This window comes from Rosa chinensis, chromosome 2, assembly GCF_002994745.2.
Source record: "Rosa chinensis cultivar Old Blush chromosome 2, RchiOBHm-V2, whole genome shotgun sequence".
NCBI lineage: Eukaryota > Viridiplantae > Streptophyta > Magnoliopsida > Rosales > Rosaceae > Rosa > Rosa chinensis.
In genome coordinates, this window is record NC_037089.1 from 75,122,854 (window position 1) to 75,138,973 (window position 16,120).

The following is a 16,120-nucleotide window of genomic DNA, read 5'->3' on the forward strand; positions in this document are numbered from 1 at the left end:
AGAAGAAAGATTACTATATTCCGAATCAGATAGAGCACATCAAAATGTCTTAAGTACCGGAACTCCCCCTCAATTTATCATGTTATGAAGAATTCAATAATGAAATGCAAACACACAATGAGTGGGTTCATATCCAAGAGTTAAGAACAGATTCAATTTGCATAGCTTTTCAGACAAGAGTACGACCACAAATCCTTAATCATGAAAGCAACAAGATAAGGTCACATGAGTAAACCATTTTTGACAACCACAAGGTAAACTGGAAGATGATCGAGTATTCTATACCTTTGTAGTGTGAGTGAACATAACTCAAAGTGGAGTGTGTAGCATCATTAGAATCCTTGAAATCAGAACACACACACGACGAGAATAAATGAACCACATAGATATTCCCCCTTATATCTCCGTGTGGGCACAATTTTTTTTTTTTTAATTTTTCTTTTGCCTTTTCACACAACATCAAGTTTTGCACAAGTAAACTAAGACTCATGTAACGAGTTTTATGCCAGCAGCTCCCAAGTCAGATGACTTTAGGGTACTAGATGTAACAAGGACATCCCAAAGGACATATCAACTCGAGTCAATAATTTTACATTCCACCGGGGTGGCCAAACCATTCCCTTTTCTTCCCAAAACCTCATATCGTTCGTCACGACCAAGACCTGTTTACTTTGGGAATAGCCTGGCCATGCTCCAAAAATATTATACCTTTTTAGCGAGGAGCAATAATAACATTTTAACAACTTCGTATGTGTGAACTAAGAACAAGTCAACCAAAAATGTTACTTACCACCACAAGGAGTATGTGTGCATGTGATCATACAAAGTGATAGAGAATATTTTGATCATGCTCAAGATTACAGAGTGATGTAAGAATAAGTTCAAAACATGCTAATCATCTCATCACACTCATATTTAAGGAAGGGAGTAGAAACCTTATCAATCTAAGTTCAAATGAAACTGATAGACACTACGGGATACAAACCACACATGCAATCAATGCACCTATACAAATATGTCAAACAATGTGAATGCATGCCAAGATATAGTTAAATCAGGGGAGAGTTGCAGAACTTAGAACACCAATTGCGCTTCTAAGTGATTCAAAACGAGCAGTATCCAAGGGTTTGGTGAATAAATCAGCTAATTGATGCTCAGTTGGAACAAATGCTAATTCAAGTAAATTCCTTTCAACCAAATCTCGAATAAAATGATATCTCATGTCAATGTGCTTAGTGCGTGAGTGTTGCACTGGATTCTTGGAAATATTTATAGCACTTGAGTTATCACATAAGATAGTCAACTTACCTTGAGAAAACCCATAATCTCGAAGCATTTGCTTCATCCAAAGCATTTGAGTACAACAGCTTCCTGCAGCTACATATTCGGCTTCAGCTGTGGAGAGAGATATACAGTTTTGCTTTTTGCTATGCCAGGCTACCATGTTGTTTCCAATGAAAAAGCAACCTCCAGAAGTGCTTTTTCGATCCTTCAAATTTCCTCCCCAATCTGCATCAGAATACCCAGCAATCTCAATATTAGAATCAAATGTAAAATAGACACCACAAGTGGCAGTGCCTGAGACATATCTTATGATACGCTTAACAGCTTCCAAATGAGATTCTTTAGGATTTGCCTGAAAACGAGCACAAACTCCTACACTATAAGATATGTCAGGTCTACTAGCAGTGAGATACAGTAGGCTACCAATCATACTTCTGTAAAGAGTTTGATCAACAGACTTACCTGTTAGATCCTCAGTAAGTTTGACACTTGTACTCATAGGATTTGTCACAGCTTTGGCATATTCAAGTCCAAATTTCTTAACAAGATTCTCAGCATATTTAGTTTGACATAGGAACATACCTGTCTTCAGTTGACGAACTTGAAGTCCAAGAAAGTAATTTAGCTCTCCACACATGCTCATCTCAAATTCACTTTCCATGATGTTAGTGAATTCTTTAACATAAGAATCAGAAGTGGAGCCAAATATGATATCATCAACATAAACTTGTGCAATCATGACATGTTTGTTGTCTCTTTTAATAAACAAAGTTTTATCAATTGAACCTTGAATATATCCTTTGCTTACTAGATGAGTAGACAAACGCTCATACCAGGCTCTTGGAGCCTGTTTCAATCCATACAGGGCCCTTTTGAGTTTGTACACATGATCAGGATTGCTAGGATCTTTGAATCCTTGAGGCTGTTCAACATATACTTCTTCTTGTAACACACCATTTAGAAAGGCACTTTTAACATCCATTTGATATAATGTAAAGTGAAGATGACAAGCAATTGCAAGAAGAAGTCTAACAGATTCAAGTCTAGCAACAGGAGCAAAAGTTTCATCAAAATCAAGTCCTTCAACTTGTTTATATCCTTGGGCAACAAGTCTAGCTTTGTTCCTAGTAACATTACCATGCTCATCACTCTTATTCCGAAAAATCCATTTTGTACCTATTACATTGAATTCACTGAGCCTAGGCACAAGATACCACACATCATTCCTAGCAAATTGATTCAATTCATCATGCATGGCATTTATCCATTCATCATCATTCAAGGCCTCCTTAACATTCTTTGGTTCAATAAGTGACACAAAACCACAATGAGAAATTATGTTAATGTTCACTTCATTTTCAGTCAAGAAGCATGCAAGAGCAGAATCAGTACTAACCTTGGTTGCAACTTGTCTGCGGGTTTGAATCCCTTCATGTACGTTCCCAATGACGTCCTGAGTAGAATGATCTTTTTGAACTTGCTTGAAGCCCGTTCTTAGAACTGGTGGATGATCAAAAATAGGATCATTTGAGGAATCATCCGTTTCTTCATTCAGTCCCACATTTACTCGGCTTCCTGAGGGTTGATCCTCATCTGGATTAACCTGAACATTACTCACAGCACAATCATCAATAGATACATTATAGGATTCCATTACAGACATGGTTCGCTTGTTGTACACCCTGTAAGCTCTACTATCCAAAGAATAACCAAGAAATATGCCTTTATCGCTCCTAGCATCAAATTTACCAAGATATTCTCTATCTCTATAAATATAGCAAGGAGATCCAAAAACACGAAGATGACTTACATTGGGTTTCTTACCTTTCCATAGCTCATATGGAGTTTTGTTAGTACCTGGTCTCAAGAATGCACGGTTTGCAGTATAGCAAGCAGTGCTAATCGCTTCGGCCCAAAGGTTTGGAGTAAGTCCAGCTGAGTGTAGCATCACTCTTCCCATGTCTAGCAATACCCTGTTCTTTCTCTCAACTACACCATTCTGTTGTGGGGTAATTGGAGCTGAAAACTCATGTGAAATTCCATACTCAAGAAAAAAATTAGCAAACAAAGCATTCTTAAATTCAGTTCCATTATCAGTCCTAACTCTAACAATGCATAAGTTTGAGGAATGTTTTTCATTTGTTATTCTTTTACACAATCCCTTAAAGCTTTCAAAAGTATCACTCTTCTCTCTAAGGAAATTCACCCAAGTAAAACGTGATAAATCATCAACTACAACCAAAATGTATTTCTTACCACCCATGCTTTCGGTTTGTGAAGGTCCAACAAGGTCCATATGCATAAGTTCCAATGGATGAGTTGTAGTGGATGAATTAATTGCTCCATGTGAGGCACGAGTTTGCTTACCTACCTTGCAACCATCACACATCTTGTCTGGCTTACCACTCAGAAAAGGCATACCTCTTACACTTTCCTTGTGTGAGAGTTTCAGCAAGTCTTGAAAGTTTACATGCCCCAGACGCCTATGCCAAAGTTCAAGAACATCATCCGATGTCTTGGCTTTCAAACATGTCTGCACTTCAACAGATTTATTAGCACGTACATGATAACAATTATCTTTTGAACGCAAACCACCCATAATATTTTTGCCATTGTTATCAGTTACAATACATCTTGTTTTATTAAAATTTACATCCTCATAATCATCGGTTAATTGACTAACACTTATGAGATTTGCATGAAGCCCTTCAACAAACAAGACATTTTGGAGATTAGGAATACCTGGTGTATTTACCGTTCCCTTACCCATTACCTTGGCCTTTTTCCCATCTCCAAACGTGACTGATCCGGTTGTGAATTCGCTTGAAAAAGACACAAACCAACTCTTTTCACCGGTCATATGTCTTGAGCACCCACTATCAACATACCAGACATCACCTTTCTTATCAGCGAGTGCAGTCAAGGCCACGAGACAAGTAGCTTCCACATATTCAAATTCATTTCTAGAGCTGCAAGAGGAAAGCAAACACGTGGCATCAATGTATTCAGAAGGTATGTCACAATTATCAATCTTAGCTGAGAAGCATTTGGGTCCTTTCTTGACCCAAGTTGATTTTGTCTTTGTTTCCAGATCCACGGGGATTGAAGCCAGCTTTGCAATCCTGGCGATTAGATTCAGACCTTCTTTCAACTCAGCTTGCAATGAGGCATGTGAGTTAATACCCATCGTTTTCCTCTGATTCTGAGTAACACTACGAAGCATATTGCACCTAGGACGTATGTGTCCTAATTTTCCACAATAATGACAAGTAGGAACAAAAAATTTTGAGTTATGAGTATACCTGGGCTGACGCACAGAGGTGTGCATGTCAGAACTTACCGAAAAACCTTTCTGATGTGATTGAATGGCTTCATGAGGTTCTGGTCTTACAGTCAATTTGGTGGCAGACTTGTTGTCACTAGTGCTTTGTGCCTGACTTGAGAAATTTTCACCTCCCACACTTTTACAAACACCAAGGGTTTGCAGGACTCACCATTATAACCTAATCCTTCTTTATTACCATGAGCTTTGCCAATTCCCATCATCTTAGAAACCTTTTCTGACCCTATAGAGAATTTGTTGAAACTTTCCTTGACTTTAAGTAGCTCATCCTGCAATTTCTCATTTTCAAAAGTTAGTGAAACATTTAAACTACACTGAGCTTTGACTTCAACCTGCAAGATTTTAATTTTGTTAATAAGATCATCATGCTCCTTGTCCCAATCTTGACTCTTGACCTCATTCTGCGAAACTTGAATCTTATCAACGAAGTTAGAACGTTCTTTGTCCCATTCTCTTAAAGAATTTTCAAATTTTTGCTCAAGTTTTTCTTTTTCCAATCTTAAGAATGTAATTTCTTCTTCAAGTTTGTAATTTTTCGAAGAACAATTTTTGAAGCATCATACAATTGCTTACACTTTTTATTAGTTTCTTCATCAAGATCCTCATCTTCTAAATCAGAATTATCAGACAAATCAGTATGAATAGAGGAAGTAAGAGCAAGATTTACCTCTTCAGAATCCGATTGAGATCCTTCATCACTATCACTCCATGTGGATTTTAAAGCTTTGTTATCACGTGAATTATATCTCCTGTTACCACAGTTAGCAGCAATATGTCCAATTCCACCACATTCATAACATTTAGGTTTGTCAGGAAAACTTTTCTTTTGAGCAATTTTGACAAATTTTGAATTTTTGTCAAAACGATTATCAGATATTTGACCTCTTTTTGAGTCAGAAAAGTTCTTTGAATTATTTCCAGAAGAGTTTTTATATTTCAGAAAGTTTTTGAACTCTTTTGTTAATAAAGCTAAATCCACAGAATTATCAATAATATCATCTTTATTTTTAACGGAAGAAAAAGCAACATCTTTTACCTTTTTATTCGGTTTGAGTCTCATCTCAAAAGTTTTGAGATTTCCCACCAGTTCATCAAGAGAGTAGATATCTAGATCCTGAGCCTCCTCAATAGCAATTTGTTTGGCCTGGAATTTTGGAGGAAGAGATCTAAGAAACTTCTTGACAATTCGGTGCTCCTCAACTGGATCATCCAAGCTCCGACATTGACTAGTTACATTGAGAAGCCGAGCATGAAAGTCGTCAATTGATTCATCTTCAGCCATTGACATATTCTCAAATTCCAAGACTAGCCGTTGAAGTTTCTGCCCTCTAACTTTTTTATTTCCTTCATAGGTGACTTGGAGAAGATCCCATGCTTGTTTGGCAGTGTCACAGTGGCTAATTCTCATTCTCTCCTTCTTGGATAGAGCTGTGAATAATGAATTTCGTGCCTTGAAATCACAATTTCTGTCACGAACCTCCTCCTCAGTCCATTCCTTTCTAGGCTTAGGAATTCTTGTAGAACTCACATCTGCTTCTTTCTTGGAGTCTTCTGCCTTGGTTGGATGTTCCCAACCAATTTCCACTATATTCCACATATTTTCATCTTGAGAGTAGAGAAACGCCCTCATCATAATCTTCCATTGTGAGTAATCTTCTCCATCAAACAAAGGTGGACAATTAATGGAGCTAGAGGCTCTGTCACGTTGATGTTCCATCCTTGATCACGGATCAACTAAAACTCTTTAGAACCCGCTCTGATGCCAAATGTAAATACAAGGATGTATAAACTCCAGATAGAGTGGCAGATTATAATCTCTACATAAACAAGAACAGAGAATATGCATAACACAACAACATTGGTCACGCAGTGAAAACCTCAATTGAGATCAAAAACACTGCGGGGCTCTAACTCTTGAGAACCCAATGATTCACTAATCAAAACAGATTACACATTAACTCTGGGATTGCAATGACTGCTGCAATCCTTACTGGACAGACACACCAGTTGTTTTACAAACTGTTTTCAACATGGAACAAAACAGAGCAACAAAGAGACGACTCTTTTACAACCAAATGATTGAAACTCAAAGCTGTTTCAAAAAAAAAGAAGAACCACAGAACTTGTATATTTATACAAGAAAGAAATCAGCAAGAATGCTTCAGCTTGGTTCAAGTAAGATCACCAGATGTAGATGCACTTACTTTCATCTTAGACAGCAAAGACTTCATGATTGCATCGAGTGGACAGCAAGACGAGATGGGAACCAATTGCTTCCCACTTCCGTGTTCATGATTGGACAGCAAGGCGAGATCGAAATCAATACAGCTGCTTCCTCCTTTTCTTATTCTTTGACAGCAAGGTTGTGAAGATGGAAAACGTAGCTGCTATTTTCTTCTTATTCTTTTTCGACCGTGAGGATGTGTAAAATGAAAGAGAGCACATGACTGAAAGGAAGAAGACTAAAAGAGAACCTGCAATTTTCTTCAGCTTTTGGTATTTTGAAGAACCGATCTGATTTTGATGTTCATGCTTAAAAAGCATGTCTCCCACCTCTCCTCTTTTCGAGTCTTTGCTTAGAGCAACAGAAACCAAAGATAGCAAGCTTTCTCTTGGTTCACGCCTTGACAGCAAGACCACTATATGATGTTTAATTAATCCTCCATGCTGTTGAGGCTCTTTGACCGCATTATCTTCATAAAGTAATTAAAACAATTTATGCATGTTTGGTCTCCGAGTGCATGATGAAAAAGCAAAGCAACACACATGCTTTCAACAGCTTTTCTCAAGGAATTAAATAAAGTACTTTTGAACTTCACACATGGTTAATGTGGTAGAGTTTTGTGGCCGGTGGAATGCCAATACTTTAATACTAACACAATGGCAGTCCAGTTCCCGGCTCAGGCGGCCGGCGGAGCAGGTGGCGCCAAGGCCATCCTGCAAGTGATGCCTAAAAAGTATGAACATTTTGTCAAAGGGCCTTCTCTGAAAGTGGATGTGAAAAGTGGTGCTATTGCTGAAGGGTTGTTCACTTTTTCTCTTTGCTTTTCTCTGCTTTGGGTTATGCTTAGGGGTCCTAAGAATCTTTTTCTGCAAATATGGTTGGTTAAAGTGGCCACTGTGGGATTGGCTATTGTGGGAAGTGGGTACACAGGGCCTTCTATGAACCCTGCTAATGCTTTTGGCTGGGCTTATGTTGATAACTGGCACAATACTTGGGAGCTGTTCTATGTTTATTGGGTTGGTCCTTTAATTGGAGCAGCTTTGGCTGCTAGGGTCTTCAAGATTTTGTTTCCTCCACCAGAAACAAAGGAGAAGAAAGCCTGAAAGGAGTTTGAATATGTAATTCAATAGCAGATGTATGAATCTCTGATTTCTGCATATGAATGTTGTGCATTCAATTAAGGAAATGAATGTTTTAGATCAAAATTAGATGCCTTTTGTTCTAGTTCTCATTGCCTTGCTGCAGTATTGGGAACAGACTTTAGCTTGTAAAAAAAGTTTGGTTTTTTATGCAATTGCAGATCTAGAACTTATCTTAATTGAAAGGGATGAAGAAACTATCTAAGTTATGTAAAAGGATGATCAGGGAAGAAGAAGAATCTGGTTCCTTAAATTATTGGGTTTGGTGGGTGGTGTTTGTCAGAGTATGAATCTGGTCCTCAGATATTTGTTCCTTTGCATTATTTGGTATTAGTACAAATAAAGTGGCTCTTTATCTGCCCAACACGCCTCAAACTCAAAGGCTTTTCAGTAGGGTAGGTTCAACTTTCCAGGAGGCAACGGCCAAGGCTATAGACTTGTTAAATATAGCAGGTTAGTGTTCATGCAGGGCAGCACATCTGAGGCCTGAGGGCATCGCAAACCTGCTATTGCTTTAGACATCAATGACTAATGTGGCCAAAATCACTCTAAGAAGCTGTTCGCGAAGGGTGGGTTACCTCCCAATAGGCTTGTCGTTTATGTTATAATGTCCGAAACACGGTTTACCGCAGTAATTATATTAATTTTCACCCAAGTTTTCTGTTTAAAATTTGTCTATTCGGCCATTTCCGAGGTCTACTAGCTAGTGAAGACACAGGCTTAGATACACTGTACGTAGAGTCTCCTAGTTTGAGTCACCATAAGAAACTCCACTGCAAACTTCATTATATTATGTCGGCATCTGACAATCTACGAAAAATGGCTATGGCATGGGTTGTGATTCAAATCTGCAATTCTAATATGAATCACAGAAGTCTCATTTGTTTTGGACAGAAAACATATGACACCCCAGATTTGTGTATGTGTTTCATATCTGCCAGAAGCAATGTTCAGTTAGTTTCGAATGGGATTTGTAGTGCAAAGGACGGGTTTACTGAGCTTAAAATTACAAAAAAGTGAAAATTGTTACCCCATTCTGTAAATATATTTTGAATGTTCAACTGAGATACAGAGAATTATTGATAGTACACACTTTAATAATACAGAAGTGAAGGAATCTCAGAACTCAAAAGAAAAGTCTCTCTCTAAATTGCAAAGCAAATACAAAATATATTGCAAATTGAAGCATAAAATCAAACAAATTCTTGCTTACTACTACAAAAGCTATAAAATTGACATGTAAAAAGTCTGCCCATCATATTGCTTCTGACATTTTTGATCATCAGGACAATAGGGGCAGACAGTAGTGTGGTCAAGAATGACCACAAATGACTTGAAGTTGCAAAGGGGAACTCTTCTCAGTGACAACAAGGTCATACGAAGTGAGAGATCTAAGAACATTGATGACCATGATTATATGGCACCGAATAAAAACTCATCAAAAGACCTGTGAGGACCCTCTCAGAGAAGTACTCGATGGATCTGTAGGAGTGAAATTACACAAAGAGGTTCTATATGGAAGACAATCTATGCTGCAGTTCTTGCTTTGCCATGTGAAGTCACCATCTGGCCTCATTATGAGTTTGCCCAACTTGATCTGACCAGTTCCTACCATCTGTGGTACTCTTTCACCCAATTTAACATGTGATTCATACTTGGCCTAAAAAAAATTGAAACTAGAAATAATTAATCCATGTGAAAAGAGATCTAAATGTACCATATTATTAGACAAGAAGTACTAAACTACTAGCTTACCAGGCAAAGTTGGCACCAATGATTGTAGAGCAAATCAAACCGTGTTGGTGCAGATGAGTTGTCTGATAACATGAGCAGATTCTCTATGAAGCTTAAGCCATCACTTCCAATTTGATATCCAACTCCAGTACTAGAATCATGAGAATGATGATTCATGGCTTCAAGTGATGAGTTCCAAAATTGGTACAATATTTCTTGGCCACCCATGTTTGCTATTTTGTTTATCAAGTTCCTCACCATCACCAGGTCTTCACACAAAGGCACATTACTATTCAATTACTCAAATTGAAAGCGCAGCTTCTCAGCGGCACCAGTGATCGGGAACGGGGGATCTAGAACCATTTTGTACAATAACTCGATCAAGGTGATGACATTCCTCACCTCCACTGTACAAAACCAGATGATACGCATATAAATGTAATCGAACTATTCATATTGTGACATATTTTTACAAAACTTCTTCTTAATGTTTAAACATGAGAAAATAAGCAACACAGAAGACATATAACAAGAAAAAACACATATTATTCCATTTTTAAACCATAAGCATATATATTAATTGCCTTTTGAGGAAATTGGAGGAATAATGTCCTTTAAAGCCCCTTAAAGAACACCCTCAACAATATACTATAATATTCACTGATAGCTAGGCTTAGTGCAAATCTCATCTTCCATTGGAGCAATCTGAATATCCATGGAATCATACAAAACAAAACAAGAGGAAACAATAGAATATATGTGCATTAAAAGACAAAAACTTAACCAGAAAGAATCGAAATTGAGGAAAGCTACCATGGAGCTAGAGGAATCAAACAGATTGAAGATGAAGATGGTGAAGCAGTTATATAGAAGAGGGTAGCTGGAGGAGCACTGGATCGGGTTAAGAACGAGAAGGTTCAGACAAGGCCATGATGATGAACACTGCTCTAAAAAAACCTCACATCGCTGTATAACTTGACGTCCATTCCGACCATGAACAGAGCTTAAATAATAATCAGCACAACCAAAAAGTAGGTAATGGTTTTTGAGATTCATTGAACCTGGCCAAATAGTGAGGATTGCAATTTCTTCTAAAAGCCTAACTTGGCTTTGCTTAGCTAAAAGCCTAAAATGGAATAATTATCTATGAACCATGCATATTCCCCTTTTTATGTAATAACACTAACACTAATACTCGAAAAGATTAATTGATATGTTAGTAGGCCAGGATTGCTTATACATAGGGCTAAAGGGGCTTCCAATCGTATTCGTAGATGATTTTATTTCGATCACACTTCTTACTCTTTTTTATATGTCAATTTGAACATAAAACATACATACGTAAATAAATCGGTAACAATGCTACTTTCTAATTATCTTGTTAATCATCCTATTTTGAAAAGAGAAATTTTAAATACACACCCCTAATTACTTAATACACATTCCTATTATTTTATATTTCAAATCAAATTTTATAGGTAGGTTAAATGTCCAAAACAAACATCTATATATTAGAAGGAAAAAAAAATTGAATCACGCCTATATTCTTTTTTACGTCTCTTCTTTTAAACCCTAGACACTGTAATACATTTTTCTTCTCCATACTTCATCATATCAATTTTGACCATTGACATGGATTCTTAAAACCTCGCTCAACAATCTTCAATTATGTCGAGTTTGGATGAAATAATTATAAATTCTTGAGAAATTTTAAAACTATGGAATCTACCACTCCATCAATTAGAATACCATAAATGGAAATTTCCATTATTTGGTTCTATTTATTCAGAATTTGGAATGTGTAATAAATTAAGAAGATTTAAAACAAGTTAAAATATTGAAAACAAAAATGACCTTGTTTTGGAAACTAATAAGGTAAGAGAACTAAACTTTTGTAAGGAAATTCGAAATTATACATATTTTGATGGAAATTGAAGTGAAGAATTCGGACAATCAATTCATTCATTTCTTTCCATAGAGAAATTCATAATTTTCAAGTACAGGATGTCAAACGAGATAATTCATGTAAAGAAGTTATGAACTGCTTAATTATTTTCATTTTAAATATCATCTCTTTTTCCTTCATCCAAACACACTGTTGAGGTGTGTGTTCTTCGATCATCTTGTTTATTATTCTCATGTTTAAAGATTTGAAGGAAACAATAATAAATCTTTAAGAATTTCCCAATATTTAACACAAGTAATCAATTTGGCCATTTACAAAACGTCAACATATACCGATCATACTAAATAGTAGCCTTAATATAGTCAAATAACAGAATATTTCATAATTATTGAGATTAAGGGTATTTTAGGTACTTTGGGTTGTGTATTTAGTAAAATATTAGAATGATAAATTAAATGAGTGGTGTATTGAGAATGGTTGTGTATTAAGTAATTTGGGGCTCAGGGGGTGTGTATTTAGTAAAATGTTTTTGAAAATTCTCATCAATAATTTTTTTTTTTTAAAGGAGAGGTTTATGGGTCCAAATATTATACATTAAATTAACTTGCTCGCAGTATAATAAACCTAACAAATTAATTGTTGAATATGGTCCCAGGTCTTGGAACTCATAAGTATGGAAAAGAAAGTGGAATATTGTCCTATATTGAGAGGTCTGTTTAAATTTCCTCTTCTCTAATGCCAAACTATTTCTTGGAAGTGAATGATTGTATCTACCCATAATTATAGTCTAGATTGAGTGGATGAGAGATGATAATACAATATTAATGTATTGTCAATGTATTATAGCGATCTATAATGTTACATTATTTTCAAGAAAAAGACAAGACCACATGACAAAATCTAAACAAGGGTACTATACATATGGGAGCCCTTCTAATGAGAACCACTAAAATGAAGACTAGTTGAAGACTTTCTAATCAACCGTTCATAAGATCAACTTTTTGATCACATTACAACAAATCAACTGTTAGATATTTATGTATGCATGACTAGATCACTTCTGAAAATTTTCTTCCAAATTACTAATCGGTAAGGTATCGAACTAAATCAAATCAATGGATGAACCAAATCTGTCAAACATAAACCGTTTATATTCATAATTGATAAATCACGATTATGAATGTCTTAACGATTTTCACTGAACGCGGGCTTAGTGACCTAATGTGGGGGCAATAAGTTGTTGTGGAAGGTTTCCGAGAGGATTGCATTTCATTGAAGAACTTAAGGAACCTGCCAATCTTTGGCTAGAAGATTAGATGAGAGAGCTAGAAGATTGTTCTCTCTAGGGTTGGGCAAGGTCCCAGACCGGCACCCTTTTTTCGGGGACCGAGACCGGAAACTGCATCACTAGTTCAGGCCGGGCCTTCACTTTTAGGTATTATGGACCGGACTTAGCCCAGACCGCTGTTAAACAGGCCGGATTTTGGGCTTTCAGGCGCAACCTGTCCTTAGGAAAAAAAAAACAGATGTGCAGATCCCAATACTCCATCGCGCTCTCATCCTCTATGCATTGAGATCTTTGGCTTTGAAACACAGATATGAGAGAGGAAGGGCGGGAGTGAGAATGAGAGTAGAGAAGCATATGTGAGAGACGGAGAGGTTTGAGGCGTCGCTCTGAGAGTTGGGAGATCTTGAAGACGGTGACTTAACCATTTACGTCTGGAACCTCAACCAGTTTTCAAGCTGGGTTGGGTTTGGAGACTGCTTCCAGCAAGAGAGAAGAGGAATTAAGGAAGAAATGGAAGAGGAACTGATGAAGAAGAGGGAAAAAAAAAGCAGTCGAACTCCCTGAAGAAGAAGATTGTGTAAAGAGAAAAAATAATAGATAAGAATTTGAAGATTTTTCTTTGATGACAAATACGAATCTGAGGATGAGTACTAAAGAGAAGAAGAAAGAGAGAGAACTCGAGAAGAACAAGGGGCAGAGAAGAAAATCTGGAGAAGACCCATGGAGACTGGAGAGAGAAGGAGGAAAATGATGGTTAATGATTAAGAAAAAAATAAAGATAAGAAGAATATTTTAATGGGGCACTAGAACTTTGATATTACAACAGTATATTGATCCCACGCTTTGACATGATTTTCAAAAAGAAACACACGTTTGGGACTTGGGAGGATTAGTGATATAAAAATTGAGTGTTGTCACCATCAATCAAAACGTGGTGGTAAAATGGTATCCAAAGCCTACTTTTGTGCAGTGAAGTTCGGGTTTTTCGGTCCAAGTGGTCAGCAGAAGTCAAGGACCCGGATCGGAAGGCCAAATCTGAGTCCTGGGACCGAACCGGACCAAATGCAGTCATTTTCAGAGTAAACCTCGCCCGGACCGGCAGGTCAGGATATGTTCCTTCCGGTTTTTCGATCTTTCGGTCATTTATGCCCACCCCTAGTTCTCTTTAGATGGGCACGTTTGCATAGAGGAGCGCTTAGCAACTGACTAGCCTGATAGCATGTTGTCTTCTCAGAGCAGCTTGATTCCTCCCCAGTCACTTAAGTCGCTCCTCTTCAACCAACTTTCACCTTTTTTTCTCAAGAATTTTCCCTAGGGATAGGAATGCCCTTAATTTACCAACTCCTACTAGGGATAAGAAAATTCAAAGTTAGATTTAGAAGTTATTTATGGTTATATATTTCTTATACAAAAATAAGTTTATATAAAATAATAAAAAGATGCACGGATCTGTTCTTTGAAAAATTATAGAGTACCCTACGTCCAAAACCAACAGAGGAGCTGAGCAACTACTTATTCAGAAACCAGAGTGTCTTATTCAAGATGGGTCTCAAATTGATGACTATCATGGCGATATTCATGTTCTTATTGTTAGCAGCTACAGCTAAAGCCCAACCCTGTGTAGTCTTTGAAGTGACGAGTGCAAAATATGGTGGAAAAACTAACTATGATATTACAGACTCCTTAGCACAAGCTTGGACAGATGCTTGTGTTTCTGTATGGTCGAGTAAACTCGTTGTTCCAAGCGGCACATATTGGTTAAGAGGAGCAACTTTTATAGGTCCTTGCAAGGCTCCTATCAAGGTGCAAATCCAAGGAAAGTTGAAAGATCCCGAAGATGGCCACCAACTCGTGAACTCGGATTTTTGGGTTGCTTTTCGGTACATTGACAGGCTCTACTTATCAGGTGGTGGAACTTTTGATGGCCAAGGAGCCCTTGGTTGGAATACTTATCGTGCTATTAACGTGAGGTTCGACTACATCTCCAACTCCATAATTCAGGACATAACTTCCCTTAACAGCATAAGTTTCCATATTAACGTTTGTGCATGCCATGATGTTACATTCCAGGGTGTAACTATCGTAGCGAGAGTTCTAATACAGATGGAATCCACATTGCATATTCGTGGAGGATCAACGTAACGGATGCAAACATCGAAACTAGAGATTATTGTATTTCTATCGGTAATGGCACTTCGCAACTCACAGTAACCAATGTTAATTGTGGACCGGGACATGGAATAAGCATAGGAAGTCTTGGAAAGTATCTTGATGAAAAACCGGTATATGGCCTCATCATTAAGAACTGCACCCTCACGAACACAACAAACGGTGTGAGAATCAAGACATGGCCTAGTTCTCCCAGTGCTCGTTTTGCCTCACACATATACTTTGAGGATATTATCATGAATAATGTGAAGAACCCCATCATTATAGACCAAAACTACTGCCCCAGGCATCGTTGCAAACAACAGGCTCAGTTGAACACTAAGATTAGTAATGTCAGCTTCAAGAACATTAGAGGCTCATCTGCATCACAAGTTGCCATCAATATTGCATGTAGTGGGAGCTTACCATGTGAGAATGTAGAATTGATAGGCATTGATCTAGAATACAGTGGAGATGGCGATCGACCTATTACATCTTGATGCTCTAATGTCATCAAGCTCACAATTATTAACGTGATTGAGGCTCTTGCTTGTAGACCCTATCCAATAAATTAGAATGACTGAATGAGACAACAAAGAATGAACCAACATTAGCGTTTTCCCTAATTAGTCACACCAATATAATTAAGGTGGCTAGCCACAGTGCAGGTACTGATTTAGGGTTTGTGGCTTCTTCATGGATTGCTGTTATAGTTGTCTTGTCATGCTTATTTTTATTGTGCAGAAAAGACATGGGTTTTTACTTCTCCAGAGTCGGTCTTTATGAATTCCTTCCTTTTGCTTGTTGGACTGAATCGAAGTAGAAAATACTAATATTCTTTTTGGTGTCTAATGTTAACATAGCATCTATGGAAGCAAAAGATTAAGAGTCAAGAAGAAGAAGACGAAGCTTACCAAAAGCCAGAGAGAGAAGCTGAGAAAATATCTTAACGATCTTTGCAATAATGAAAGTCTAAGTCATAATTATTACAAGTGACTTGATGCATATACTCTCGCAAGAGCACGAATTGTGTCAAGATAGGGAAGTATTAAGC

At 37.4% G+C, this 16,120-nt stretch overlaps 3 protein-coding genes and 1 long non-coding RNA gene across 4 annotated transcripts; 2 read left to right on the forward strand and 2 right to left on the reverse strand.

The window, feature by feature from the left end:
* Positions 1–4,677: 4,677 nt before the first annotated feature.
* LOC121051335 lies at positions 4,678–7,503 on the reverse strand. Its single transcript, XM_040513589.1, has 3 exons — positions 6,832–7,503; positions 5,295–6,345; positions 4,678–4,896 (listed from the first exon to the last, which is right to left on the reverse strand). Exons 2-3 carry the CDS (start codon positions 6,342–6,344, stop codon positions 4,678–4,680), a joined length of 1,269 nt encoding a protein of 422 aa, XP_040369523.1. The 5' UTR covers position 6,345; positions 6,832–7,503.
* Positions 7,504–7,507: 4 nt separating this feature from the next.
* LOC112185000 (aquaporin SIP1-1) lies at positions 7,508–7,954 on the forward strand. Its single transcript, XM_024323217.1, has one exon. The coding sequence runs from the start codon at positions 7,508–7,510 to the stop codon at positions 7,952–7,954; it is 447 nt and encodes a 148-aa protein (XP_024178985.1).
* A 1,059-nt stretch (positions 7,955–9,013) lies between these two features.
* On the reverse strand, positions 9,014–10,754 carry LOC112190977. The gene is made up of 3 exons (XR_002932732.2): positions 10,538–10,754; positions 9,746–10,131; positions 9,014–9,650 (listed from the first exon to the last, which is right to left on the reverse strand). It is a non-coding gene; the product is annotated as an uncharacterized LOC112190977 (long non-coding RNA).
* A 3,730-nt stretch (positions 10,755–14,484) lies between these two features.
* LOC112185001 (polygalacturonase) lies at positions 14,485–15,566 on the forward strand. Its single transcript, XM_024323218.1, has 2 exons — positions 14,485–14,944; positions 14,989–15,566. Exons 1-2 carry the CDS (start codon positions 14,485–14,487, stop codon positions 15,564–15,566), a joined length of 1,038 nt encoding a protein of 345 aa, XP_024178986.1.
* Positions 15,567–16,120: the final 554 nt, after the last annotated feature.